This window comes from Microtus oregoni, unplaced genomic scaffold, assembly GCF_018167655.1.
Source record: "Microtus oregoni isolate MIOR12 unplaced genomic scaffold, Mior012 000061F_ref0000440, whole genome shotgun sequence".
Classification (NCBI taxonomy): Eukaryota; Metazoa; Chordata; class Mammalia; order Rodentia; family Cricetidae; genus Microtus; species Microtus oregoni.
Window position 1 is genome coordinate 1583270 of NW_024543871.1, and position 26058 is coordinate 1609327.

The 26058-nt window shown below is 41.7% G+C and overlaps 1 protein-coding gene across 1 annotated transcript; it reads right to left on the reverse strand.

Annotated features, from left to right (window-relative positions):
• Positions 1-8155: 8155 nt before the first annotated feature.
• Positions 8156-12251, reverse strand: C1galt1c1 (C1GALT1 specific chaperone 1). Its single transcript, XM_041639969.1, has 2 exons — positions 12095-12251; positions 8156-9502 (listed from the first exon to the last, which is right to left on the reverse strand). The coding sequence occupies exon 2, from the start codon at positions 9495-9497 to the stop codon at positions 8541-8543; it is 957 nt and encodes a 318-aa protein (XP_041495903.1). The 5' UTR covers positions 9498-9502; positions 12095-12251; the 3' UTR covers positions 8156-8540.
• Between the last annotated feature and the right edge of the window lie 13807 nt (positions 12252-26058).

Sequence of the window (26058 nt, forward strand, 5' to 3'; positions counted from 1 at the left end):
CTGATTCAATTCCCAGCACCCACATGGCAGCTCACAACTATCTTCAGTTCCAGGGCTTCTTGACACCCTCACATAGACACATGCAGGCAAAACACCAATGAATATAAAAATAAATTTTAAAAGTATTATGTTTTTAAAAAATTAAATATATTTGAATATAGATTTAAAATAGCTTAATTTATCATAATAGCTACATCTAATATATCATTTACTAAATAGCTTCCAAAACATGACTGGAATGCATTTTTCAGATAACTGGTTTGTTTTTAAAATAGTACAAGATAAAATATATTAGAAACTTTTACTTATGTTGTATTTCACAAGGTTAAAGTTATTTATTTATATGGAGAGAAATTCACAAAGTAATTGTTTCTTGCTCCTGAATGAGGTCTGAGAAGAGGCGCGTAGCTTACCCTATGTGTGTTACCAACAGTCATCTCCCAAGTACCAGCTGCTCAGAAGCATTTACCAGGATGAAGGAGTCTCATTTATGCAGTATTTTCCCTCCAATCTGAAGAGAAACCTCTTGGTTAAAGTGTGAGAAATAAGAACCACATTGATTTAAGGAATTTGGAATTCAGAAATATCTAATTTACTGTGAAAGGGAAACATAGTCTAAGCTTATGCTTTTAAAAGTAATCTAAAAAAATTAAATAAAAAAGTAATCTATAGTTTACTGCTGAAAATATTTGTCTAAAAGCTTTTAGGAAAAAATTTTATCACATAGCAGTGGTTAAATGTACAGATATTATCTTTTTTTATTTGGTTTTTTGAGATAGGGTTTCTCTGTAACAGTCCTAGTTCATCCTGGAACTGGCTTTGTAAACCAGGCTGGCCTCAAACTCAGAGATCTGCCTGCTTCGGCCTCCTGAATGCTGGGATTAAAGGCATGTGCCCCCCACTGCTTGGTCAGATGTTATCTTAAAACTATCCCCCTATTAGTGTGAATATTCAATACCAGCTGTTATTTAAATCAGTGGTTTAATATTTTACCATCAAGATATTTAATTCTGCTAGGTGGTGGTGCCAGGAGGCAGAGGCAGGTGGATCTGAGTTCAAGGCCAGCCTGGTCTACAGAGTGAGTTGCAGGACAGCCTCCAAAACTACAGAGAAACCCTGTCTAAAAAACCCAAACATTTAATTCTAATGACTGATATATGATTAACTATTTAGAGTACTAAATGTGTCCAAATAAGGAAAAGGGAAATAGCATTCCCCAGGTGTCCACCATGCACAAACTCTTCTTACATAGTCTCATTAGGTTTATGATTCTGTGGGGGCAGCTTTTAAGGTTTTTACAAATGAGGACACTAGTACTCCGAGGTTATTTATGCAGAGCTAGTAAACAGCAGGAATGGAATCTGAACCTAAGTCCACCCACCTGCAAAGCTAGAAAACTTTCCCCTGACACTCCTTAAATGTTAATCTCAGCCCACAGTTGAATCATCTTTTTGGGTCATGAGAGGGAAGTGTATATTGGTTATCTATTTCACGGTGGGATAATAGTGTGTAGGGTTTGTATGCGGTGTGTGCAGTGTGCCCACAATCTTATGCTGCTGACAGGATATTCTTTTCCTCTTCAATAGCAGGATGTCCTAGGAGAGTCCTTTGAAATTGAGCTTAGTTCTAAGAGCTGAGCTGTTCTTACTACTCAATCTTGCCTTGAAGCCAGGTGCTTTATAGCCATTTAAAGGTTATGACATTTAGAGGCTTTTGTTGGATCCTTAAAAAAAACGATATAAGGGAATAGCTAGTTATGTGGGAGCAATTCCAACACTCGGGAGGGAGGGAGGCCGAGGATCTCTCTGAGACTAGTACACGCTATGCACTGACTGTCTTTTAAAACGCACGGCAATTTGAGAAGTGTGCAACGTGCAAGGGCAGGCCTAACAATTGCTTTGAAGATGGTTGGGGGAAAATATTAATGGTAATTAAAGTTAATGAGTAGTTTGGGTTCATTTATATAAGGGGAAAAGTTGAGATGTCTAATTGATGTTTTGCTTCAAATACAATGATTTCATTTTGAAGTGGATGGTCCTTGGACTGAACTCAATGTAAGGTGATGGCCTGGAGCATACTAAAAGTCAGGTTCCAGTTTTCATTTCATTCAATACAACCCCAAACAGGACTTTTGGGTGTTTTCTCCCATTCACATTTAAACACTGGCACATTTCTGGAACTTGTAGCCCTCTGCTATGCAGTATGGTGGTGACCAGCAATATGTTGCTACTGAGCACTGGAAATGTAGTAAATGAATTGTTATGTGTTATAACTATCAAATACACACTGCATTTCAAAGACTGAACTAGAAAAGAATGTTACCTGTAATTATTCCTGTAGATTACATGTTGAATTGATAGCACTTTAGATATACTGGGTTAAATAATATATCACTGAAATGTAATTTTACCTATGTCTTTTTGCTCTTTAATGTGGTTACTAATATGGGCATTATTTACAGGAGCATGGACAATTTATGCCTATTCTCTGGGAGGCTTGGGGATTCCTGATTTTCCCTCAACTCTTAACTGCCTATCCTTGGCAGTAGCGGAGTATCCTGAGCCCCATTCCCTCCAACTATTAACTGCCTATCCTTGGTGGGGTAGGGAGCTCCTGGGTCTCGTGCTCAGCAACTGTTAACTGCTATCTTCTGGGAGCCATGAGGCCCAAGTTTCTCTTCCAACAACTGGTAACTGTTTATCTCTCCTTGAGTGTACAGTCCTCCTGAGACACCTCAAGCAACTGCTAACTACCTATATATTCTCAGGGAAGAGTGGGGCCTTGTGAGTTGCCCCCAGTAAGCAACTATTAACTGTCTATGTATGTATCTTTAGGAATAGGTGAGACCTCATGAGCCCCTCCACTTATGATATAATTAATGGACCAAACTGTGTCTGAGTCTCTTGAGGGTAATTCCAGCTGCTCAGAGTTCAAGAGGGTGATGGCCATGACATGCACAGAGGACAGTGGTAAACAATGTCAACAACGGTTTGTCTTACTGCTCGCACAAACCTTACAGAAACCAATTGAATCCCTGTAATGAATCATGACTTTGGTTCCTTGTTGCATTCCTTGAGGCACCAGGAGCATTCAGCTAAAAAATGCTTGGTATCTAAAAGGAAAAATTTGTAAAGATGCTACATGATACAAGTTAAAATTTTCTTTTTGAAAAATGATAGACTCCCAGATACATGTTTTATTTTCCACACAAGTCATTCCCCACCATCCATTAAATGTTTTATTATATTTAATTTTTGGTAATGATGCATGTTGAATGTGATTATTTTTGTTATTATTTGAGATAGGGTCCCACTATATAGACCTGACTGTCCTGGAACTTGAGGCTGGACCCAAACTCACAAAGATCTGCCTGCTTCTGTCTCCTAAATGCTCGGATTAAAGGATTGCACCACACTTGGCTGATTTTTAATATTTATTTTCCTTATTTTGTTACCTGTAGAGGTTTGGAAACATTTTGTGGGAGCCAGTTCTCTTCTACCATGTGTGTCATGGAAATTGAACGCCCATCATCAGACTTAGTGGCAAATCTTTAGCCAGTAAGCAATCTTGCTTACTATAATGACTGTTCAGTTTTCGAGACAGGATTTCACTAAAGGTTGGGCTCTAACTTGAGATCTCCCTGCCTGTGCCGTTCAGCTGGGATTATAGGTCTGAGCAACTAGACCCTAATACATCAATTAATTTTTAAATTTTTGGGAAAAAGCAGGTAAACTTTTAAAAAGTGTTCCTATGCTAAAATAAAGCAATTTCTGCTAGAGACTATGTGGGGAGAGGTGCAACAACAGAGTAGGCTAGGGAATGACAAAAATCACACATTTTTCTCATGCTTGGAATTCTGATTGTATGTGTCATGAAAGCAGAAGGAGGGTTTTGAGGGAAGGAAGAGCAAGAACAAGCAGGCAGGATGAGGAAGTATATTGGGAGGGTGAATATGAGCAAGGTACAATGATATATTCCCATTATTTTAGACTCAACAAAAAAATACTTGTGAAAAGCCAGGTATGGTGACTCATGTCTATAATTGCAACACTTAGGAGGCTGGGGTAGAACAAGCCTCTTGAATCTGAGGTCAGCTTGGGCTAAAGCAAAACAAAAACAATGCTAGTGAGGAGATGATTCAGTGGCTAAAGGTCCTTGCTGCCAAGACCTGAGCTTGATTCCCAGGAACTCACATGGCCAAAGGAGTGAACAGACTTTTCTACACATGTGCTGTGGCGAATGCCTGTGCACCGCCCCCCCCAAATGTGATTAAAATATTCACACTCCCCAAATGGGCTGGAAACACTGTTATAATTTATGGTGCAAGTGACCCTTGCAGATCCCACAGAGTGTGGGGGACTTCATGGTGGGTAAGGGACAGACAGATAAGCCATGGGGGGGGACTCGGGTATACAGAAATTATTTAATGGGTATTGTGAGGGTTTAAGAGTAAGGGGGATGGGGGAAGAGAGAAAAAGAGAGGGACAGAGAAAGGGGAAAGGAGGGAAGAAGGGAATTGCCTACTTAGAAGAAGGGAGGCTTTGAGAAGAGGGCATAGATCAGCTTGCCTAGGCTGGGGGGGGAGGTGTGTGTGGAGTGGGCAGAGCTTGTCTCTTAAAGGGACAAGGTACCCAAGTGATAGGGCAGGCTCAGAGTTGAAGAGCATGTTCTGTTTGTTCTTTTTGAAAACCAGGACCTGAGTTCAGTTCCCAGCACTCAATCAGGTGGCTCACAACTGCCTGGAACGCCAGCTCCTGGGGATCTGACAGCCTCTCCTGGCCTCCAAGGGCACCTGCTCTTACTGGCACATAGCCACCCATATACACACCATTAAAAAATCCTAGAATACAGGCCAGGTGGTGGTGGCGCCCACCTTTAATCCCAGCATTTGTAAGGAAGAGGCAGGTGGATCTCAGTGAGTTCAAGGCCAGCCTGGTCTACAAGAGCTAGTTCCAGGACAGCTAGGGCTACACAGAGAAACCCTGTCTTGAAAAAAAAAAGAAACACAAAAATAAAGAACAACCTAGAAAACAAAAACGCCAACTTCTATAAACACACTCATCATGTAACCACCCATGCATGCATTGAATGCACTGGATGTCTCACCAAGAACACTTAACAAAGGAAACAGAAATGCATGATACCCTACCACTAGACTGCTTTCTACAATCATTCTAATGTAGGTATGTTCTGTTTTAACAAAACCTGATGGGTTTATTTAAATGCATTCCAAAAAAACTCTTGGGTCTTATAAACCAGATACACAATAACTTTTTTTGCCATATCAAAAAGAAAAAGTCAAGAAGTATAATTTCTTTTTTATCCTAGACAGTGTTTTCATTTTTGAGGAGGATTCAGTTCATGTAAGGAAATGGTGTGAGGTCTGCTAAAGTTAGATTCCAGTGTCCACTTAAGACAAACAGAAAAATAAATACAAATTCAACTTTTAGAAGACATCTTCAAGCCAGGCGGTGGTGTCACACACCTTTGATCCTAGCACTCAGAAAGCAGAGGCAGGCAGATCTCTGAGTTCAAGGCCAGTCTGGTCTACAGAGTTCCAGGAAATCCAGGATTACACAGAGAAAACCTGTCTTGAAAAACAAACAAAGTTTTCTCAAATTTACATCTTAGCTGTGGCTGGATGTGGTGTCTTGCTTTCTGATAGTTAATAGATAAACCCAAGTATCTATTATGTTAGTCATTAGCCATATGTAAGGATATTCACACTCATGGTTAATTTGCATCGGACCCCTATTTTTCCTCAACTCACTCCCGAATTCCTGACTGTGGATAGGGCTGGTTTCTAGCTACTAAATGTGTATTTTTACACATAAATTAAAATCACATGTATGACAAGTGTATCTGTATCTACAACTACAGTATTACAATTTTTGTTAGTGAGTCACCTTTAACCACAAACCTGGATATGCACATTAATTTCAAAGAAGCAACATACTATTGGAGACATTTTATATCCAATATCATGTTTAAAAACTCAATTAAGCATAAATTTTCTTTTAGGTGCTCACGTTTACCTTGTCATCTATCGACTGGAAAGTCAAAAGGATGCATTCACTGACATTTATTCAATATTTTTTGTTTTGTTTTTGAGATAAGGTCACTCATCTTCTAGCTCTGGATGTCCTGGAACTCAGTACCTACACCAGGCTGTCCTTGAACTCACAATGATCCCCCTGCCTCTGCCTCCTGAGTGCTAGGGCCTGGCAATTTAAATGTTTTGAGAGGCTAATGTAATGAAGATTTTATATTTTTGGTTTTGAACCTAGTCTTTAGTGGCTAAGTATCTTCCCAGCCCAAAGATGAAAGATGTAAATATGCTGGTGCTGGCGAGGTGACACACACAAAACCAGAAACAAATGTTTTACATGTATTATGTGTTTCTGTTGTCATGTGTGCAGGGATCTGCAGTGCTCAGGAGGTGGTGTCGAATCCCTGAGTTACAGGGACTTGTCAGCCACCCAATATGGGTACTGGAAAGTTAACTTGGGTCCTCTGGAAAATGGCAAGTGCTCTTAAACACTGAGCCATCTCTCTGGTCTCTAAAACAGAAAATTTTAGATGGCTTAGTGGGTAAAGGTGCTTATTTTGAACACTGACAATACAAGTTCAATCCCCAGGACCCACGTGGTGGAAGAACTGACTCTCACAAGTTGCCTTCTGACCTCTACATGTGCACTCTGGTTTACATAACACCCCTCCTCTCAATAAAATAAATGTAATAAAAATGTAAAAATATTAGTGTTGGGGCAATGAGTCATATTCAGAATTTGTATCATTATACTCACACTAAACATGACTTGATCTGTAGAAAGTGCACCTGTAGCCACATAATAGGGTGCCTATTAAATGGGATTTATGATTCTTTGAAATTAATAATGCTTCACGTTAACTGAAATTCCCAAGGAAGAAGGCCAGACAGCATTTAAAACAAAGACTTGACACACTACCTTGAGGATCAATAGTCTGAAGCTCAAAGCCTTCCTGAGGAAATTCATCCCGCTTTGCTAGAGCTGAGGCCAATTACAAGGAATACTGTATCTAAAAATAGTCTCTCCTAAAGGGGTTTATGGATCGAATTGAAGAGAGCAGCCTATAGGACAGGCCAGATCCACGCATATTACACATGTACGAGGACAGGAATAACTGTTTCCACAATAGGTAGACATTTCAGGTAGTCACTTGAAATGAAACAAATAATATGATTATCCACCATTGATGGTGAGGTTAGTGCCTGCCCAGCCACAATGGAAACAAAACAAAATCTGGTTATGTGTGATACAATCATGAATCAGGGGAAAACCTCAGAACTTGTACAAGTAACAAAAAACAAAACAAGGGGGCTGGAGAGATGGCTCAGTGGTTAAGAGCATTGCCTTCTCTTCCAGAGGTCCTGAGTTCGATTCCCAGCAACCACATGGTGGCTCACAACCATCTGTAAAGAGGTCTGGCGCCCTCTTCTGGCCTTCAGGCATACACACAGAATATTGTATACATAATAAATAAATACATATTTAAAAAAAAACAAAACAAAACCCCACATTTAACTTAGGGAAGTGAATCAGCCAAATGATCAAAAACAAGTTCTTTTTTCCAAAGGAGATCTGCATAGAATTCAATGTCCAGTAGGCATGAATAAATCACAGGTCATATATTTAATCCAAGCAGCACCTTAGAGCTTAAGGGTGAAATTAGTTAAATGGCATTACAATTTTCATAACCGCCATTCCAAATGCATGCTCTGAATGCTGACGTACAGAGTAAATGCAAAGTGTGAGTGCTCAGGAATGCCCCTTAATTTGCTTTCATGAATATTACTTAACCTATGTAATAACTTGCATGTTATCACGAGGACAGAACTGAAGTCTTAAAAGTGATAACGAACACTTCCTTAATTGCTTTGTTGTTTATTTTAGGAGAGTAAACCTGTTGGCACTGATGCGGCTTAGAGTACAAATCTACATGCAAACAAAGTAAAGGAAACAATTGGGCAGAGTGGCGCACACCATTAACACGAGCACTCAGGAGGCTAAGGAGAACTGCCAGGCCTAGGCCAGCCTGGACCACACAGTGAGATCCTCCTCCTACCTCCTTCAATCATCCCTGTCCCCACAGAGAAGTAAAGGAAACACAGGGCTAAAAGTATTATTTTAATCACAAATTCACTAGAGATCTCATTTGCATATATTAGGAAGCTAAAAAGATACATTAAAATTTTTAAACTAATAAGCAAAGATACATCACAGATTTTAATGTCTATAATTTAGTCTTTATCACATAAATATGATATTTATAAATATGTATTTGCAAAATTGCTATTCTTAAAACATTTATTTCTAACACATTAAAATTTCTCACAAATGCCATTCCATTTGAAAATGTACAAGTAGACGTCAATGTGTGATTATGCCAGCGTGACCAGATAAGAAAAAGAAACACACGTCTGTGTTAGATGCCTTATCAATTAGAAACCATGGTAATGTGTCTTAATGTGCTTAGCAAATACATGCTCTTGCTTTTTGTCAGTCATTCTCAGACCCATTTGGAGGTAAGAAAACCAAGGCGTCATTGAAAACATGTCCAAATGCCCTAAGCCGGTACACCCCATACATCATCACATGCATCTGATTAGGGGACAGTCCATTAAAAGTAACAGCCATATCAGAACAGCATCCTTCTACTACCTGGTTTGGGTGGTTAGTCATTGCCTCTTTAATGAAAAGCCCAACAGATTTGGTGTTAAATACATCTTTTCCATAGGCGTCTTCCGCATTTTCTGCAAATACTCCGGCATATTTCAGGCAGATTGCTAGCTGCTTATCTTCAGATAGCTTCCAAATCATCCCTCCTTGTTCAGGACACTTTTCAGGAACACTGAGAAGGCTGTTCAGTCTTTTCATTGATTCTATGCTTAAGACAATTCCTCCATCTACACTCACATAATCAAGGTCTCCAGATTTTACAGCGTGTCCTAAATAGAAAGGTTGTGATGGATCCTTTTTTAACAAAAAATATTTTAGATTTTCAATAACAGCAAAAGTAGAGGGGCGTGCAAGGAAAAACCAATTGTATTGGTCTCTGTATTTATCAAAGGCGTATTTGTAAGCTTTCCTCATCATCAACCACATGTCATTCGTGTCCACATTAACTGACTCAAACACTTTAACATTTTCAGAACTGAAGAACTCTGCTTTGTCACAGTGTTTGGTCCAAGTCTCCTTCACTGCAGCCCAAAGACTCACATCTTTGGGTTTTACGAGAACAATACAGTATACCCGGAAGCTCTTACTGAGCTCCATGAGTTCAGCCTCTGAGATTTTCGAGATATCGTCCTTGTTAGGAGCTTGCAGGTGGTGATGTTCATGGTGGTGTGTTCTGTTTCCGTGACCAATCCTAATGTGGCCTAGCATAGTGATCAAGGCACAGAAGATGCTTCCAAGCATCACACCCTTCAAAAATGAACTGCTTTCTGAAAGCATTTTTCCTGTAAAGAAAAAGACTTTTCAAACAGTCTAATAATTTCACTTGGTTATTTCTTACATACTTACGATTTGCCCTTACTGTTTAGAAGCAGGGCCGCATGCTTGAAATCAGGTGAATAGCATACGGGACAACTACTCTTAGGTCCTTCCACACTGGCATTTGGTCACTGTTAGGTACAATCTGCAACATTTTAGAAACTCCTTCATGGAGGAGAATTTGAGGTGCGGTGGGACAATTTTTACACATCATCATTTATTTAACCAAGAGGCAAATCAAAGCATTAGCCTAGAAACCAGTGTTATAGATATTGTTTTTCCATCATTCTCTAAAAACTTTGTATGGCAAACTTGCACTATGTTTTGAAGTACCTCTGGCCATTACAAAACAACTTTTAGATCAAGATTTTATGTTGAACAGATACTCGATTTAAACTCAATTGTCTCTTTTCTTTATTCTTTTTTCAAGACAGGGTTTCTCTTGAACTGGCTGTCCTAGAACTTGCACTGGAGATCAGGATGGCCTCTACCTCAGAGATCTGCTTGTCTCTGCTTCCTGAGTGAAATGCTGGGATTAAAGGCATGCGCCACCACCACTACCAGTCTCAAATTTCTCTTTTCAACCTAGTGCTCTATTTAACTGGTGGCTAATGTCCTAAGTTATTTTAAGCAATTTAAGTCACATTTCTTGTAGTTAATATCATATGTTATTATCATTCTGCCCAAGACTAAATGTCTTAGAATACAGTATACCAACTACTGATGTAATAAAAGCCCACTATGGAAAGTTGTTTGGAGAAAGAAGTCAACGTAGGTATATTTGGGGGACATTCATGAATATTTTTATCTCCTCAAAGGATATTTTCTTCCTTGGGGAGGTAAACTGGGGGAAAACTTCTGTATTTTTAATTTCAATTAGAAACTGAAAGAAATGCCACTGTAAATGAAACAGTTGGAAAATATTATGACTTACATTTTTACTAGTAAAGGTTGAACGTTTCCCGATTTCCTCTGCTACTCCCCAAAGTTCCACTGTGCTCCTTAGATTTGCACTTTGTCTCCTAAGGTTGAAAAGTACCTTAGAAGCTACCTAATGCCATTTCTCTCATTAAAAACATATGTAGTTATGTATCATTTAAAAAAAATCAATGGGGTTGGGGAGCTGGTTCAGGGGATAAAAGCATGGGGACATGAGCTGCACTACCAGTGCCCATAGAAAAAGCTGAGCAAGGCAGGGAGCCATCTGTAACCCCAGCACTGTGGGCTTGGAGACAGGTCACTGGGGCCTGCAGGCCTTCAGCATATTCCTGGTTCAGAGAGAATAAGAGGGAGGAGTAACAGAGCGGGTTACCTGAAGTCTGTCTTCCTCTGGACTAATTCCTAACTCTGCGACCCCCCCCCCCCCCCCCCCCCCCCCCCCCCCCCCCCCCGCCACTTCATGCCACACACTCCATTTCCCTTTAGGTAGGGAAATGGAGGACCATAAAGATGAAGCAACTGACTCAAAGTCACAAAGACCGTCAGTGGCAGAAGCGACCTACAAATGAGAAATGGAGATCCGTCAAGCATAACTGATGCCTGCCCCACCTTTCACCTTTCACTACAAAGCTGGGAGCACTACACTAACAGCTCTCTTCTTTTCTTTTTTTAAAGACAGCGTCTCATTCTGTAACTCCTGCTGGCCTTGAACTGGTGATCCTCCCACTTCATTTGCCCACGTGCTGTGCTGGTATTGGTGTGGCAACACTTCTGGCTCCTGCTGCTTTCTTAGAGAGGAAATGAACTTTGACTTCTACCACAAGGACAGCTGTGTGCTGGGCAGGTGCAATTCCTGTGTTTGGGGAAGTGGGTGGGGAGAGGCAAGACAGCATTTACTTTCCCCGTCTAATCCAGAGCACTTGGTCAATAAACAATTCCCAGAGGAAAGGAGGAACAACAGAACAGCTATGCCTCAAAGCAGTGTGGTCGGGTGCAACCTAATAGTAATTGTTGTAACTGCGGCTCTTATCACACAGTCATTATTTCTGGCCAACACACAACAACCCAGACGAGTCCCTTCGCTTGATTTTGTGTCAGAATTTTTCCTGACAAGGATACTCCTCCTGGTGGCAAAAAATACTATTAAAACTCAAAACGTCTACGAATCGTACACAAAATTATTTGCACAAACTATCCTAACATTTTTCCTCCGTCGAGGAATAAAAAAAAAGCAACACCAGTGAGCCACATGATAGGGTGTATTTCCTACAGGGCAGGAGGGAACTCACAACATCACACACTGAAGGCAGAAACTTTCAGACGGACCTTTTTTTTTTTTCCCTAAGGAGAAAGTGGATGGAGATCAAAATGGAGACTGGACTGAGTACCGGGATGGGCTTGACTATTTCAAGAGCCCCCTGAGGGGCCGCGGGAGCGCCTCGGGGAAGGCTGCTCTCCACCTGTCCCGGGGTCCTCCGGCAGCACCTGCCAGGGCATCCCGAGTGGGGCATGCTGGAAAGGGGCTCCGACCCAGGCAGTCCCTAGACTGGGGCGAGGGGGGCGGGGAGCAGCTGCTCCGGGTGGCGCTTGGTGCGGGGGACCGCGGTTTTGGCACTCACCGCATCTAGAACGGCTCAAGGGCAGGGAAGCACAGCCTGACGCGGCTTTCCTCTCACATCCACCGGCCACTCAGCTAAGCTCCCGAGCAGGCTGCTCTAGACGCAGGGGGTGTCCTCTCGTTGGTTTCATTATAGAGCCAATGAGACAGGAAGCTGAAAGGGGGAGGGAGGGGGGGGTGAGGCACGGGCTCGGGGCACAGAAGGGGCCCGCCCCGCGCCGAGTAACAGGCATGCTCAGTTGTTAGCCAATAAGACGCCCCGAGGGGTGTGCTTACGATGGACACGCCCACACAGTCCTCATTGTCCGCCTACTGGGCGTGGAAACTGCCAGAGTCCGGAAGCGAGTTGCCCTCTCTTGTAGGTTTCTGACTCATTCCTCAAACCTAGTCCAGTGTGTTGGTGCCCTTGTGGGAACAGGAGGGTGATCCTCCCAGATTTCTGGCCTGGAACCCAAATGCAAGTCGCTGAAGTAGTAACCACTTTGGAGAGAAAGAAATGGCTCTAGTTTCTGGGCTGGTGGGATTTGAAACCACATAGCCTAGTAGCTATCTCTTCTTGAGCCAAGTCCTTTGATAGCCTGGAGAAGTGACTGTGCTTTGCCTATACCTCCGTTCCTTCCTTTGTTGTGTTTGGAAAATATCACAGGAGTGCCTCACAGGTTATCAGTTAGTGTACATAACCCCCCTACCAAAAGTTCAAGTGTAAAGTAAGCATTTAGTAAATGTTGGCTCTTTCTATTCCACCCTGTATTGCTAGCACACAGTGCCGGCATGCAATAGACAAATATTTGTGGAGTTAATGAATGTTAGAAATACAGGTGAGAAATCAGGCCCAATACAGGATAAGGGTTTCTTGCAAAGGGCTACCCAATAACTTAGATGCAGAGGTGGGTGTACAATTCAGGTCTAAGTAGGACTACAGAACCAATAAATACAGTCTCTTGAAGTGCTCTTTTGGAGCTGGTGTTGTTGGGGCCACTAGGGAGGCCAAGGGAGGAGAATTGCAAGTTGAAGGCCAGCCTTATAAGCTATTCAAAGTGCACTAAATTTGGCTCAAGTAACATTGACTAGTGACTTGGGACCAAGTTCTTGAAAACACATAGATTTGAGTGGTGCCTGGCAATGACTTACGTTAAATGCAATGAACAGTTCAAGAAATACTGTAATGCCTCCTAGATTGCAGGAAATTATCATTCTTCGTCTGGGGGCTGTTTTCCTGTCAAGCCTTGTGTTTTCAGGGAGAAGCGTGTTTGTGTTTAAGGTAAAGAAGTTCAAAAAGTGCAGTGCTGTTTACAAGGTGAAGGGAAAGCAAGTGCTTTTGGCTTTGTCCCCCACATACTCCACGGTGGGCTTGTTTTTCTGCAGAGGTTCTTTCAAGATTGCTTTGCCTTTATGTTATGCATGAAGGACATTTTCTTTCTTCTCTTCATTGCAGATGCCCAATTTATTCATATCCTAAAAAAAGAGAAATCTCTCCAGTCTCTCACCTACCTCATCATCTTCCATCAAGTTTGGCCCACGTCTTCAACATCTTCTGCATCTTTTCCATCAGCATTTGAATTGCTCTCAATACCTTCTGTTTCTCCAGAGACTTGTGAAAAGCATGAACGGGGAAGTTGTTGAGGTTGCCAGACTACTTTGTTTCAGTCTCTCCAGTAATTTCTTCTCGATGGCATTGCCGTTATTTAATGCCTTTCTTCTCATCTTCCTTTCCCCCTCCCGCCATCTTATTCAAATAAGTCCTCTATTACAGTGAAAGTTTTTGTGATTTGAATTAGGTACTGGGTTATCTTGCCAAATATTTACTTACAATTGTGTTGAATGAAGTAGAGCTGGCAAATTCAATTTTCTTCTATTTGCTGCTCATTCTATAACTGTCATTTTCTTCTTTAATGGTAGCACACTATTTTTTCAGGGGACAAGGATGATCAATTTTACAGTCCAATCAGATTGTATTCATTTCTACAAAAGCCCCGAGTGTTGGCTGTTGTTTTACTCTCTGTGTGATTATGTTTAATTAAATGCTATATTAGAAGTGAGAATAAATACAAGGAGCTGCAAAAGCATGCAGCCTCATAAAGAGTGCAGCAATTGAGGCCTCCTTTGTAGATGAAAGATGGCTCTCCTTGCAGCAAGTGAAAGGCCTACATGCCCAAGGCCGGCGATGGTAAGCTTGCTAACAGGGGAATTTCCACATCAGTCAGAAGTTGAAAAACAGATTTAGGGCACATTGTCTACTGTTGATCTCTTAGCCAGTGAGTATGGCTGAGAATCCATCAGTAAGTGCCTAAAATTAACAAACACACAGGTTTACAAAGCAATTCTAAAGCCGAGACTCTCAGTGCTAAAGTTTGCTCTTGAAAGGAGATCCTCACTTTATGATCTTTCCACGCACTCATGCTAGAGATGATGGGAGTTTTTTTTCCGTCTTTTTCTTTTTCTTCAAGGATCAGTTTTCATCAGTTCTGATTTGTCAAATTTCCACTTTCTACAAGTTCAGTTTCTCATTCAGATAAAAGAGCTACAAGGTCAAGACCTTGTGCAAGGCTGCTATCACGGTTTGCTCAGAACTGGGTTTCGTTCTTGTTTTAAGGACCTAAATTGCTTGTTTTGTATGGCCAGCATAACTGGCTGCGTGCTGCCAGCAGGTCAGCATGCAGTGCTGGTGGGATCAGTCTCAAGCCTCGTCCTCCTCATTTTATTTGTCCACATTTACACCCATAGCTCTGCTTTAAAGCTTCGAACTAACTGTCTGTGATGATTGAACTTGATTGTTGGCTGGATTGAGAAGCATCTGGGTGATTATTAAAGCGTGTGTGTGTGTGTGTGTGTGTGTGTGTGTGTGTGTGTGTGTATGAAGGCATTTCCAGAGAAGATTAAGGGGCAAGGCATGCCTCTAGATGTGAGTGGTGCCATTTGTTCCATAGGCTATGGGCCTAGGTACTAATGTGTGCAAGACCCTAGGTTCAGTGCCCAGTTCTGCCAAGAGAAATAGTAGTGATTAGACTGACAGAATGTAATTACTAAAGGTTAGTCATGAATACTTTGAACTTCACATTACTCTCTATGCTTCTATGTTTATTTAAAAACTTTTCATAATTAGGGGGTGCTGTGTTAGTGCAAGCCTTTAATCCCAACACTTAGGAGGCAGAGGCCAGCCATTTGAATTCAGCCAGGTCTACACAGTGAGTTTCAGGCCAGCCAGGATTGCATAGTGCGATCCCATCTCAAAAAATAAATAAGTAAATAAGTAAGTAAATAAATAAATAAACACTTTTGTACACATAACAATGGAGGTCATTCAAGAATTGGGAAGTTTGACTGTTATGTTAGAAAAGCTACTTGAGAATATCTGAGTTCAAAGAGGCAGTGAAGGAATTATGATGAGCTTTATAATGCTTTTCTAATTCATGGGACTTATTAGAAGCATTAAATGGAACATAGTTAAAGCATTTGGTAGCTATAATTTAAAATAACTTCCCAAAGCTTTTTTGTTGTTGTTTCTTTGTAGCTTTGGAGCCTATCCTGGAACTAGCGCTTATAGACCAGGCTGTCCTCGAACTCACAGAGATCCGCCTGCCTCTGCCTCTTAAGTGCTGGAATTAAAGGCGTGTGCCACCACCACCCAGATCAAAAAGCTTTTGAAGATGTCACAACCAGGTCTCAAATTCCATTATTGAAGGGACATTAGCCCACTTGAACATGTGGTTTTGACAGGCCTTGCCCTCTTCTACATTCCATCCACCTTGCTAAAGGTGACAATGAGACACGTCTGCTCCTGGAAGCACCAGCTACTTCAAGAAGAAGATGGGCATCGAAGAGGCTCCTTATGGAATTTGATAGCAAGAAACTGCTTTTGCCTGGACTGATGCATAAACTGAACATGCAGTACCCACAGAAAGATGTCTGCTGAACTTGCCTAAAGGTGAGATGGTCCTTCGGGGTTCCTGCTTCATGAAAGAGTCTGTGAAACATTCTGCAGGACACAGAAAAAAGTGACTGAACTGTCTTTAAAATTTCGTGCTTCATGGAAATGTCTGCTGGACACTACGGGCTTGTAGGCCGAAGATTGATGCCCCAACAGTACAAAAGAACTTTGGGTGACTGTCCAGGAAGCGAGATGTCTCTGTCATTTCTAGAGTTTTGGAAGTTGCTTTTAATGCACTTCCTGTTTACTTAAGTAATATTATCTCTTCTGAAGTCTTTGATGGAGTTGAAGAATTTATAGATATAGTTTTCCTTAGTTATGATAAAAGATAAAGTAGATATAAATATTGTAACTGTAATTCTTGCTTGATAACTATTTTGCTATATGTAATTTTACTATGTTAAAGTTAAAGCCTTCCGTTTTGTTTAAACAGAAAAAGGGGAAATGGTGTAGAAGTTTCTTCTGTCTATGTATTGCTTTCATTGGTTGAATAAAGAAACTGCCTTGGCCTTTTGACAGGGCAGCACTTAGGTAGGCAGAGTAGACAGAACCGAATTCTGGGAAGAAGATAGCAGAGAAAGAGCTGCCATGGAGCTGCCAGGTCAGACATGCTGAATTTTTTCCGGTAAGGCACAATCTCGTGGTGTTATACAAATTAATAGAAATGGGTTAAATCAAGATGTGAGAGTTAGCCAATAAGAGGCCTGAGCTAATGGGCCAATCAGTTTATAACTTATGAAGATCTCTGTGTGATTTCTTTGGGGCTAAACGGCTGAGGAAACTGGGCAGGACAAAATCCCCACAAAGCAGGCCTGTCATGCTACAAAACATCTCATCCTAACACAGGTTTCCCCCTTTACCTTTATAAAACACCATTTGCCTATGTGCCTAGTCTATCTCTTCTCTATCCAGAGGCAGTCATCCCTGCTTCCTTTCTCTTGTCCCCCTCTCCCTCATCCTCTATCTTTTTTACAATGTATCTTAGCCCATTCTAACACAGACCTCTTTTTCCCCTTTTTCTCTGCTTAAGAATGACACCTGCACCTGGCGGTGGTGACGCCCACCTTTAAATCTCAGCACTTGGGAGGCAGAGACAGGCAGATCTCTGTTTGTTCAAGCCCAGCCTGGTCTACAGAGCGAGTTTCAGGACAGGCTGAAACCCCATCTCAAAAAAAAAGAAAGAAAGAAAGGAAGGAAGGAAGGAAGGATGGAAGGAAAAAAGGAAGGAAGGAAGGAAGGAAGAAGAGGAAAAAGAAGGAGGAGGAGGAGGATACCTGCAAGTACATTTGCTGCTGTTTTTCTGCCTGAGTCAGAAAGCAGCCACTTTAACTTTTCTTTGCTGCTTAATAAAGGGTCTCTCTATGAAAACAGGTGTTTGGGTGTGGTTTGTGCTTAATCCCCAGTCTGAAAGGGAGCCCCCATTGTGAAGGAGTGTCCTTTACTTATAGCTCAGGATTGCCTTGAATTTATAGACCTACTAATCTTAGCCTTCCAAGTGCTAGGATTGCAAGCATGAGCCATGCCTCTCTGAACACTGTTGTTATGTTTTGTGTGTATACATGTGTATACAGAGGTATGTACACGATGCATGTGGGGGCCTGGGGACATCTTTGGGTGTCATTCTCAGGAATGTATCCTCTCTCTTTTGAGGAAGGGTTTCTCATTTGTCTGGATCTCACCAATTAATTTAAACTGACTGGCCAGTGAGCCCCAGGGATCCTTCTGTCTCTACCTCTCAAGGACTGGGATTATAAGCACATGCTACCATGCTGTTGTGTGGCAGACTTTTACTGTAGAGATGCAGCACATGCGTGTGCGTGCGCACATGCACACACACATACTCATTTAGTTATACAGACACACACAGAGACACGGAGACACATACACGGACACATCTAGTTATCCAGGCGCACACACACACACACACACACACACACACACACACACATCTAGTTATCCAGAAAGGGAACTCATGAGACACTAAAGTAATGGCTGCACCAAAGTCCATCTTGATAAGCCAATGGGCTTTTAACACGGTTACTAACAGAACATGGGTGAGGGCTTACTTGGAAAGAGCACAGATGTCTCAAAAGCAGCTGTGTCACTGTAAAGCCCACTCCTGAACAGGTGATGACTCACGAGAGCTGCAACCCTGGAGCTTTGTAAATGTAACCAACTGCACAGTGGAGAAAGCGCTCCTCCCTGCAGGTCAGCTGCTCAGTTTCCACGCCCGCACTTGTCGACTCCTTGTCAGACTTCTGGGGGAGGTGGCAGATGGGAAGAATCTGCCAGGTTTCTGTTCTCGGGGCATGGCCTTTAGTTTACCCCTGGAGTCCCAGGAGCTTCTCTCTCCCTCCTTGGAGGAAATGTTTCTCATTGGAGATAACCGCCATACAGCACAAGCTTGGCATTTTTACATGAGTTCTAGGCTTCGTCAGGTTCCCACGCTTGTGAGACTATGGAGCCAAAACCTCCAGCATTCCTTTATTTTATTTTTGAGGCAGAATTTCATGTAGCCCAGGTTGGCTTCTCATTCACCATATTGTTGAGGCTTGCCTTGAATTTCATCTCCCTGCTTCCACATCCCAAGTGCTGAGATTACAGGGTTGGGTCACCACACATAACTCTGAGCATTGTTTTGAAGAAATAGATATACTTTAGGATTTTGACTCCTTTTCCTCTCAATAGATAATGCCCTAGAAATAGGAAACTCCGAATATCCCACCAAATATTTAAAAAGCAAGAAGCAGGAGACAAAGGATAAAGGATGTTATGAAAATTATTTGACATTTCAAAAGCATGATTTCTTAGGGACACGACGAAGCGAGACACATTTTATAAAATAATAAGTGTTTGCAAAAGATCTAAAGGAAGAAATACACAATAAAATCTCTAAATTGATGACTATATTAATTCTTTGTGAATAATTCAAACCGTGTTGACAAGAGGAATAAGCTATAAGGGAGTCTCATGGAAATGGGCTTAGTTATATTCACTGGTGGCTATAAATGTTGACTATAGTTGTTGCTCTGAAACTACTTACAGATATTATGAAGACCTTGCATGGTGAAGCTGAAGACATTAAAGTTCATTGCTACATATATAGATAACCTACATTTGCAGATTTAATGGCATGTAAATAAAATATGATAGTGGTTGGAGTTTGTTGGAATGGGAGACCAGGAGAAAAGTATTTTCTCCTCTGGAAATACTAGTAATTGGGAAATATGGGCAAATTACCTAATACCATCCTCTTTCAGCTATCAATTGATTTCAGAACTCCCGCCATATCCAAATCCGAGGATTCTTATGTAGTTTTTATAAAACGGTGTAGTATTTGTATATAATCTATTTGAATTTTTCTGTTAACTTTAAATAATCTCTAGTTTGGCTATAGTAAATAATACATTATAAATAGTTCACAGTTCTTGTACTGTTGAGAGACTAATGACAAGAAAAATATTTGCCGATTTATTCTTTTCTTTCTTTTCTTTGAGGCCGAGTTTCAAATTCCCAATGTAGACCAGGCTGGCCTCGAATTCACAGAGCTCTGCCTTCCCTCTGTTTTCCAAATGCTAGGATTAAAAAAGCCACCACACCTGGTCCTCAGACAACATCTTTTTTAAAGTTTTTTTTTTATCCTTAGTTATATGGATATGGAACCATTTATATAGGGCTGATTGCATGACCACCCATAATCTATCCTGTTAGTGGCTTGGAAAGAGTGTGAAACGTATCTTCAGTGGACAACAAAAGTAATCCTCTCTCAGAAGTTTTCCTTCTCTTTTCCAAGGGGACAGATAAAAAAGACTCAGGGTGTGTGTGTGTGTGTGGGGGGGGGGGGGGGGGGGCTCAATGGGTAAAAGTGCTTTCAGCTCAAACTTAAGGACTTTAATTAGAGTCCCCATCCCGACTCATATCCTTTGACCACCACAGACACCCCTTAATAAAAAGATAATTAAAATATGGAAAAATTAAAAAGAAACAAGAAACATAAAAGAGTCAGAAACTACCGACTCTTTAACTTTTGTTAAGAAGGTTTTTTTTCTGCTTGTGTTTGAAGGAAGGAAATTAGAATATCAAGTTCTTGCAGTGGCTCAAACTGAAGAGCTAAGGATATATTGGTGGGATTTGCATGGAATTCTCGGACTCAGCACCAAACAAAAATGTGAAGCCCTTATGAATTGTAAAGTTTCAATGGGTCCCATCGACATCCTGTCATGGGAGGAGATGGGTCTTATAGGACACTGTTCCTTCATGACGATCTATATGTAGATAGATAATGGTTGCTGGGAGAGGGGGAGACTTATTCTTCAGTGGTGTAGCCACTGGCAATGTGCCCATGTGCTTATAAACTATCTGTCACTAATATCCATGAAAGCAATCCTAACAAAACCGATTGTGGCACAGAACAGCATGAAACTGGCTAGTTTTTTTTTTTTTTTTTTTTTTTTTTTTGGTTTTTCGAGACAGGGTTTCTCTGTGGCTTTGGAGCCTGTCCTGGCACTAGCTCTTGTAGACCAGGCTGGTCTCGAACTCACAGAGATCTGCCTGCCTCTGCCTCCCAAGTGCTGGGATTAAAGGTGTGCGCCACCACCGACCGGGAAACTGGCTGGTTTTATGTCAGCTTGACATAAGCTAAAGTCATTTGAGAGTACGGAACCCCGATTAAGAAAAATGCCTCATGAGACCCAGCTGTACAGAAGCCCGAAAGGTATTTTCTTATTGATGGGGGAGGGTCCAGCCCCTTGTGGGTGGTACCACAGCCTGGCTTGGTGATCCTGATTTAAGCATGCTGATAAGGAGGAGCAAGCCAGTAAGCAGTACCTGTCCGTGGTCTCTGCAACAGCTCTTGCCTCCAGGTCCCGGCCCTGTTTGAGTTCCTGCCCTCACTGCTTTTGATGATGAACTGTCACATGGAACTGTGAGTGAAATAAACCCTTTCCTCCCCAAGTTGCTTTATGTCATGGTGTGTCATCACAGCAATGGTCCCCCAAACTAACACGGGAACCTAGGTAAGAAGAAGGGGATCAGTGAGAGAAGACAAGAGAGGGTAACAAGGCATAAATATCATCACATTGATATATATATATATATATATATATTTGTATGTATATATATACATATATATGTAGAAATAATTTGGTAGTATGAGATTCAACAAACAGTGATGATAAAAAAAAAAGAATCAAATCAGTGACAGGAGAAGCATTAAACTAAACACGAGCTTCTCCAAGAAATGGGCCTCTGTGTGACTGCATAGACTGTGTGCCCACAAAGTCACCTCCCAGGAAACAGGTGCCATAACGGCAAAATTCCACAAGGATAATGAGAAGCATAAAATGGGAGTCCAGATCGTCTACAATCCCACCACCTAGAAATAACTGCTGCCCTCATTTTGGTGTATATCTCAGAAAGCTTTCTCTCTGTACACACACCTACAGACATGTTCATATAATTTCTAATGTTATAGAAATGGTGGGTCGTGGAATATAGCTCAGGGGTCAAACAATTTCCTAGCCTGTGTGGGGTTCTGTGTTCCGTACTCAGCATTGCCAAAAAATGGGAGGCATATATATACACACACACAAATATATATACATATACACACACATATCCTCCCTTGTGTCCTTTAAAACATGTGGTAGTAAATCCAGATCATTTCAATCCTGTCGCACAGTGGATCTGTGCTGTTTAACCACATGGATGGGTGGTGGAGGGATCCTGAGGTTAGCATCACTGTCAATGATGCATATTGAGTAGCAAAATTGAGTGGGGACTGAGGGAGTCAATCAGTCTCATCACACAGTGCTTGGTAAATAGCAGGCTCTTTCTAGAAGTGTTACTTTTATTTTGAGACAATGTCTTGTTTTCCAGCCCCGGCTAGGCTCACTCTCACCGTGACCCTGCTTCAGCATCCTGAATACTGAGACTATAGGCGTTCGTCATCATACTTCCTTTACATGTGATTTTTTGAATTGTCAGAATTTTCTGCAAGAAATTTAGTGTGCTTCCCCAGCAGCATTCCTTGAATACTTTTCTGTTAATTTTTTTTTTGCTAGTTTTTGACTGTGCTGCTGGGGATGGGCCCCTGGGCCATGGGTCCACTAGCAATGCCTGAGCTATTCCTGCAATCTACTTGCTGGTAAAAAAAAATGCTTTTGTATTTATTTTTCTAGGAAATATTCTGTTTAAGTTTCTGCTAGTTCTACTAGATATCTTATGCCTTAAATGTTTAATTGATTTATGAATTGAAATCATAAATCATGGGTCTGGAGAGATGGCTCAGTGGTTAACAGCACTGGCTGCTTTTCCACAGGACTCTGGTTCGAGTCCCAGCACCTATATGGTGGCTCACAATTCTCTGAAACTCGGGCTTTAGGGGATCCGACACCCTCTCCTGGCCTCCGTGTATACCAAGTACCAGGCAAGCATGTGGTGCACATACATACATACATACAAGGAAAGAACTCAGACCCCGAAAACAAAATACACGCAAAACTGTTTCTAAAGCTACCAGTGTTTTGTAATATGAATGTTAACTACTTTAAGAACACAGTCTTTTTTAATTTTTCTTTTTTTTTTTTTTTTGGTTTTTCGAGACAGGGTTTCTCCATAGCTTTTTGGTTCCTGTCCTGGAACTAGCTCTTGTAGACCAGGCTGGCCTCGAACTCACAGAGATCCGCCTGCCTCTGCCTCACGAGTGCTGGGATTAAAGGCGTGCGCCACCACCGCCCGGCTAAGAACACAGTCTTTTGTTTGATGTTTAGTACTTAGTTATGTAGATGTTATGCCTTGTACACTTAAGTTGGCCCATCTTTTTCTTTAGTTTTCTTAATTTTTTTATTAGAGAGACTGGTTTTGAATCTGGATCATATGGAGGAATAAACATTATTTTTACCAGAAGGGAAGAACATGGTAATATTGATTAAGAGCAAAATATTGATCATTGTCATTTCAAATAACTCATTTAATCATCACAGAAACCTGTGACTAAAGACAGATTTCTTTTGACACTAAGCAAGTTTAATCCCCACCATGTCTCTCTTGTGCCTCAGGGAAGGTTTCTGTCTGGCTTCAAAAGATTTTTTTTTACACCCCAAATCATTTTCTTTCAGATGAAAATTTATAATAACCAACTCACATTATAGTAATAATAGTAATTTTTGAACTAGACCCCCAGGATTCACCAGAAGACAGATTCTAAGCCGGGCGATGGTGGCGCACACTTTTAATCCCAGCACTCGGGAGGCAGAGGCAGGCGGATCTTTGTGAGTTCGAGACCAGCCTGGTCTACAGAGCTAGTTCCAGGACAGGCTCCAAAGCCACAGAGAAACCCTGTCTCGAAAAACCAGATTCTAATTGGATAAAAAAGTTTTATTTTTCCCACGTCCTTATAATATAGTGTAGACCCCATTTCATCAAAATTGACTTCATCAAAATTGACTTCAGTGTTTTCTGAGAATAAAAAGTATCATTTACTAAAAACACAGTATTTATATTAATATGTCACGTGTTGTTATTTTAAAATGAAATAAAAATCTTATTTTTTTAATTTATTCATTTTTAAGTTTCTAAAGCTCTTTTCTTGACCTTCAAGTAGTGGGAATGTTTTTCAGAAGTGGGGATTGAAGGCAAGTCCTCCATCACTGAACTATATCCCCAGCCTTTTTTGGAGACAGGGTATCATTAAGTTGCGGTATTAGTGACTTTCTTGGTTGCTGCAACAAAATACTGGACCAAAAGGATCTTGAGAAAGGAAGGATTTATTCTGGTTCACAGTTTGAGAGGAAGTTCAAGATGGCAGGCAAGGCGTGTCTGCAGGAGTGTACCAGCTGATCGATCACAAGGCATTCATAGTCAGGAAGCAGAGCGAGATGAATGTCTGTGCTCAATTACCTCTCTCTTTTTTATTCTGGCCAGGACCCCAGCCCATGTGATGTAAAGGGGATGATCCCCCCTCAATTATCCTAGTCCAGAAAATCCCTCACAAACACAGCTGTTACGGTTGCCTCGACTCTGTAGAGCATGCTGGTTTCCTGCCTCAGCCTCCAGAGTAGCTGGTATTGCAGGCCGGCCTCTGGCCTGACCTCTTCCTTCAAATCTTTCTTCCTCTCCCCTTTGTACAGCCCTTTCTGAAGGATGTGTTTCTTTGCAGCTGACTCCCCCAAGCCAGTTCATCAACCTGTTTCGCAAGTTTTGAACAGGCTTCCAAATTGCTGCTATTTTATCTGTTGAATACATCAAGTGTCTTCAACGTGAAGTCCTGCTCCTTAGCCATCTTTCCAGGGTTGATTCCAGACTTCAGCTGGAATCTTACCTGTCCAACATATTTCCCCATTTCTGGCAGTGCTGGCTGGCTGCTGCCAAGGGAAAGTTTAATGCTGCTTTTCTAGCGAAGCAGTGATGTAAGGACTTCCTGATTCTTACTTCCAAGGTCTGTCAAGTGCTAGCATGCCGCAATTTGTTAGGTATCTGCCACAGTGTAGGGAGAAGGCAGAAGGACCCCAGCAGAAGAGACCGTTTAATTCAAACAGCAAAGGGCAGATGCTCTCCTGTGGGAAAAGGGGTGCCTATGAAAAGGGGAAGGTGAAACTTGGAGTTTATATAGGCAGTTTGGAGAACGGGAAGTTAGATGCAGCTGCAGGAGCCTGCAGTTTCTACTTCCTGGAATTGCTTGTCCAGACAAGGCTGTTTTAGCTTTAGAAATTGCCCTTGCTCTGGCTACCAGGATGCGGGTGAAAGTGGGTGACTGAGTTAGGCAATGGCCTGGAATTTCGACATAGGGGCACAGGATTTCAGCAAGCCTTAGGGGACTAGAAAGTCCTTTGGTCAGGGTTTGACAGACTTTGGTGAAGGTTTACTCTGACACTACTGAAACGGACAAGCGCCTCAGGCACACCCTATCACCAATTGCTTTTTATTTTATGGGGCGGGGCTCAGGACTGTGCCATCCAGGCCAGTCAAGTCTTTGACCAGTGGGTTACACTACCAGTCTACCTGTTGCCTTTTCCATCCAATTCTGAAGGGTATCCAAGGGGAAACAATGCATGGAGCAGTTTTCTAAATAGGCAAAACCTCACAAAGTTGGTGAAATCTCTCTTTCCTTTGCCCTATTTGGGATGTGTAGGTATGTACAGGCATGTGTGAGCACATGCATCGGAAGGTCAGAGGTCATCTCTCAGGAGCTCTCTATCTTGGTTCTTTAAGAGTCATCCTCTGACCAGGGACTTGGCCATTTGGCTAGGTTGCTTGGCAACTGAGCTCCAGGATATGTCTGTCCCTCTTGCCCCAGAGCTGAGATTGCAAAAGCATACCACCACTTTTTGGCTTTTTTTTAAAATGTAGGTTTGGGGAGAGCAAGCCCAGGTTGTGGCGCTGGAGAGCTAAGTGGTTAAGGGCACTTGCTGTTCCTGCAAAGGACCCTTGTTTCCCAGAACCAAGGTTACAACTCATCTGTCACCCCAGTTCCAGGGGATCTGATGACCTCCCATGGATTCCTTGGGCACCAAGCATGGATGTAGTGTATATACATATATGCAGGGAAAATACTCATACTTTAAAAAAAAAAGAGATTCCTGCTTTAAAAAGACACACATAAACAAATTCAGGTCCTTGTGCTTGCCTGGCAAGTATTTTATTGACTAAGCCATCTTCCCAGATAAGATTTAATAATAGCTCAAAGACAGTCATGGGCATTAGTGATCCTCTACCAAGTGCTCTAGAGGTTACCATTAAGATAAATCTCTTTCTCGCTTTCTCTCTCTCATTCTCTTCCTCTTCCTTTCTCTCCCTCTCTCTCTTCCTCTCTCTCCTCTCTCCTTCCCTCCCTCCTTCATCTCTTCCCTCTGCCCTATCTCTTCATGCAAAGAAAGATAACCCAACCTTTCCCTTTTCCTTAATCTGCTCTCTTCTATGATGCGCTTCCCCTCTCTGTTATATATGCGTTTATTCAGCTAAATACTAATTTTTAAACTCACTGCCCATGTAATCTATGTAGCTTGTTGTAAAACATCTATCTCTGGGCCCCACCTCAC